At 30.8% G+C, this 3,840-nt stretch overlaps 1 protein-coding gene across 1 annotated transcript in view; it reads left to right on the top strand.

Moving 5' to 3' along the window:
- The first annotated feature begins 1,548 nt into the window (after nt 1-1,548).
- LOC111087673 overlaps nt 1,549-3,840 on the top strand; it is a 12,426-nt gene continuing 10,134 nt past the window's right edge. Inside the window, exon 1 of the mRNA XM_022395127.1 lies at nt 1,549-1,673. Coding sequence (XP_022250835.1) covers nt 1,607-1,673 — 67 coding nt within the window. The 5' untranslated portion in view covers nt 1,549-1,606. The remainder of the gene's footprint in view (nt 1,674-3,840) is intronic.

The following is a 3,840-nucleotide window of genomic DNA, read 5'->3' on the forward strand; positions in this document are numbered from 1 at the left end:
ATTTAAACGACAGATGACATCGTTTAATGATTTAAATTCAATAATTTTTTTTCCTTTTTCTGGAAACGTGTAAAAAACATTCACAATCAAGGGATATCTAATATAACTATTGGTTGTTTTTGTTTCCTCTTTTTGTTAAATCTTCGATCGATTTTCTGTTACAAAAGTTATAAATAATTCTGTAGCAGGTCGTTAAAGCACAAAAGAAAAACTAATTTTCTTCTAAAAAATATATATGTACTTAATATCTCAATGAAATAAGATTAAGGTTGTATCTATTGCAGTCTCACAGAACTCGCTATCAGGTCATCTATCATTTAGATACTATGGAAAATCAGTTATGGGTTTGCTAAAATCAATTTAGATTATTCCGTGACTAATCTATTTGAGATCAGAATGAAGAAATAGATATCAGGTAAAAACAAAAAATATCCTAAAGCTCCTTAATGGGAGAAGGTATATAAAAATCTGCTCCAACGATCGTTATAATTATATCGTACTGTTGTAAGTATTCTACTCACTACAGCAGCTGCGCAGATATGGAAGCGAGCTCTGCTATAAATAGTTTAAAAGCCAAGATATAATATATATATAACAGACTGAACATTGACAGAAATCGTCTAAGAAATCAAGTTACACTACGTATATTGTTCCTTACTCATATTGTATCATATAGTTCTTAGCAAGTACGTAAGGTCAGTAATTACATAGATTGTTCAGTGCACATATTGTTTGATATAGTTCCTAGCTAGTAAGTAAAGTCTAAGTTACGTATACTGTTCCTTACCCATGTTGTATCTGAGAGTCCTTAGCAAGTAAGTAATGTCTACAGGTACGTAGATTGTTCCTTACTCGTATTGTATCATATTATTCTTAACAAATAATTAAGTTTGTAATTACCATAGACTGTTCCTTACTCATATTGTATCATATGGTTCTTAGCAATCTAGTAATGTCTGTCGGTAGTTAAGTAGGATTGACTCGTTAACTAGAACTATGATACAATATGAGTTAGAAACAATCGTCTTTACTACAGGTTTTACTCACTAGCTTAGAGCTATGATACAATATAAGTTGAAAACACAATACTTAACGTAACAACAAAAATAACTTACTAACTACAGATTATCGTACATATAAGATAGAAATAGTCCATCTAACGAAAGTACAGATAATAAGTACCACAGTGGACTCACGAACATTTTGATACTAATTCTTAAAGGATTGAAGATATTCAAACTACTCAGAGAAATATAAAAATGGTCTTGAAATGTTTTATCTGATGACTTTTCTACTAATTTAAGTATTTATTTTGTATTTACAATTTCACAGTTATAATAAAGTATTTTGATTTTAAACTTAAGTCAATCTTATAAGATCACCAGATAATTGAATCATTTTTACTAAAACGTCTTTAACTTTTTTTAACTGAAATGTGTACGCATGCGTCTTTTGTTCACGTAGATCAACAGAACGAGTGTTATTACTCTTATCTGGTGTAACGGTGTGACGTTGAACTGGAAATTGGATAGCGAACCACGTTGTGTTTCTTGTAAACATCCAAGATTGTCACATCTTCCGCTGCTTCAAGAGAAGTACGATCAAAATGAATTTTCAGCATCAACTTATCAAGATTATACTTCTGACTCTAGTGGGGTTTTCAAAAACTACTGGTAAGACTAACACAGAGCATAAATGTTTCATCAAACTTAAATTCAATGATTAAACTAGTTTTTGTTTACATTCTAGTTTTTTAATACTACTGCATTTTTTTGAATGCATTTTTCTTGAGAGATCCCACATTACGTCTCTTAAACTGGTTTGTTACTTCCTTAACGTGAATTCATTATTTTCTTATTGATCTAATGTAAAAAAAATGTATCATACACAAACATCAATATTCGTTTCTATTTTATTAGATGTCTTAATTGTCTTTCTGTCTATGTGTCTTTTTTGGAAAGTAATTGGATAGCCTGTGACACATTAACAATGAATCTGTGTCATGATGTAATTGGCTCGAAATAATGCCTGTTTTAATTTGTAATAATGAAAAACTGTAGGAAAAAGAACAAAATCTTGGCATATATGTATGTTGTTGAAAAACAGTGTTCTCAAAGAAATATTAAGACATTTCAACAAGAACTCGTCTGAACTTGTATTTTGTATTTCGACCTAACAGTTAAGTAAATAAAGTGCATTTAAACCCGGTATTAGGTAGCTGAGGTTTTAAAACAATCCAAATAATTTTTCACAATTTAGGTGTGAACACTGAGTCAGCAATTATCGTCTTAATGATATATATATATATCAAAATGTCGATTCCAGCTTTTTCAGTGTTTACAAAGCTTGGACTTTCATCAAAGACAAAAGGAACTATTTCTTATTCTAAACTAACAAGTTCTCACTAAAATTTATTGTCATCGTCGATTCAAAACTAAATCATTTAAATAATTAGAGTAGCTGTATATGTATTAATAGTTTCAATGACAAAGAAGATTTAGGGGATCTGTGTATATATTCATAGCATCAATAACAAATCAGTTTAGATGTGGGTGGGATCGGTGCATATATTGATATTTTTAATAACAAAGGAACTTAAGGGCTGTATATGCATTGATAATTCCTATAACAAAGGAGCTTAGGAGGAGCTTTGTATGTATTGATAGTTTGAATAACAAAGTAATTTCAGGGGATCTTTGTATATATTGATAGTTTCAACAACAAAGAAGCTTATGTGGAATTGTGTACATATTGATAGTCTCAATGACATTGGAGCTTCAGGGGAGTTTTGTATGTATTGATAGTTTCAATAAAAAAAATAATTTATGGGGGATCTTTGTATTTATTGATAGTTTTATCATAAAGCTAGTTTATAATATTAAGTTACATCAAACTATTTACTGTCTATATCTTAAGTAAATAAATTGACTGTTCGTAAGTCACAAGTTATTGTTATCAAAAACAAACAAAATTAATAGCTGAGATTCATCACTTTGAAACCTAAAAAATGTTTGTTTGTTTGAAGTTAAGCACAAAGCTACACAATGGGCTATCTGAGCTCTGCCCACCACGGGTATCGAAACCCGGTTTCTAGCGGAGTAAGTTCGCAGACATACCGCTGTGCTACTGGGGGACCCCGAAAAAATGATAATTTTACCTGTGATTTACTAACGTCTATATAATATATTAATTCGGTAATATAACGTTGTCGTTAAATAACCTTTGTCTTGTTAAGGTGTATTCAGCTTTTGTCATTTTACGTCATATTTATCACCACAAAAGTTAGTCGTACAGTATGTAACATAAACTAAAGTTTAAATTTACAAGCTAATATTTTAGTAGCTAATAAGTTTTCTCAAAACTTTAGCTTGCTAAATGCTTTAAAACACTTCCGGCACTTAATATCTTTTATCAGGTAAGCGTTGATTAAGAACGTGAGATTTATAAATTGAGTGTTATCAACAATTTCATGTTTCGTTGACTCACTAACTTTCTTGTTATGACTGCGGAGTTGAGGTACTAAGATCTACATGAGTTTATGCTTCTTTTCGTTTTGTCGCTTGTCTATTCATTAATCCCATTCAGTATGGCTTGAGAAAACCATCATTTTGTCGTTTGTCTATTCATTAATCCCATTCAGTATGGCTTGAGAAAACCATCATTTTGTCGTTTGTCTATTCATTAATCCCATTCAGTATGGCTTGAGAAAACCATCATTTTGTCGTTTGCCTATTCATTAATCCCATTCAGTATGGACTTGAGAAACCATCATTTTGTCGTTTGCCTATTCATTAATCCCATTCAGTATGGCTTGAGAAAACCATCATTTTGTCGTTTGCC

This window comes from Limulus polyphemus, unplaced genomic scaffold, assembly GCF_000517525.1.
Source record: "Limulus polyphemus unplaced genomic scaffold, Limulus_polyphemus-2.1.2 Scaffold74, whole genome shotgun sequence".
Taxonomy (NCBI): domain Eukaryota; kingdom Metazoa; phylum Arthropoda; class Merostomata; order Xiphosura; family Limulidae; genus Limulus; species Limulus polyphemus.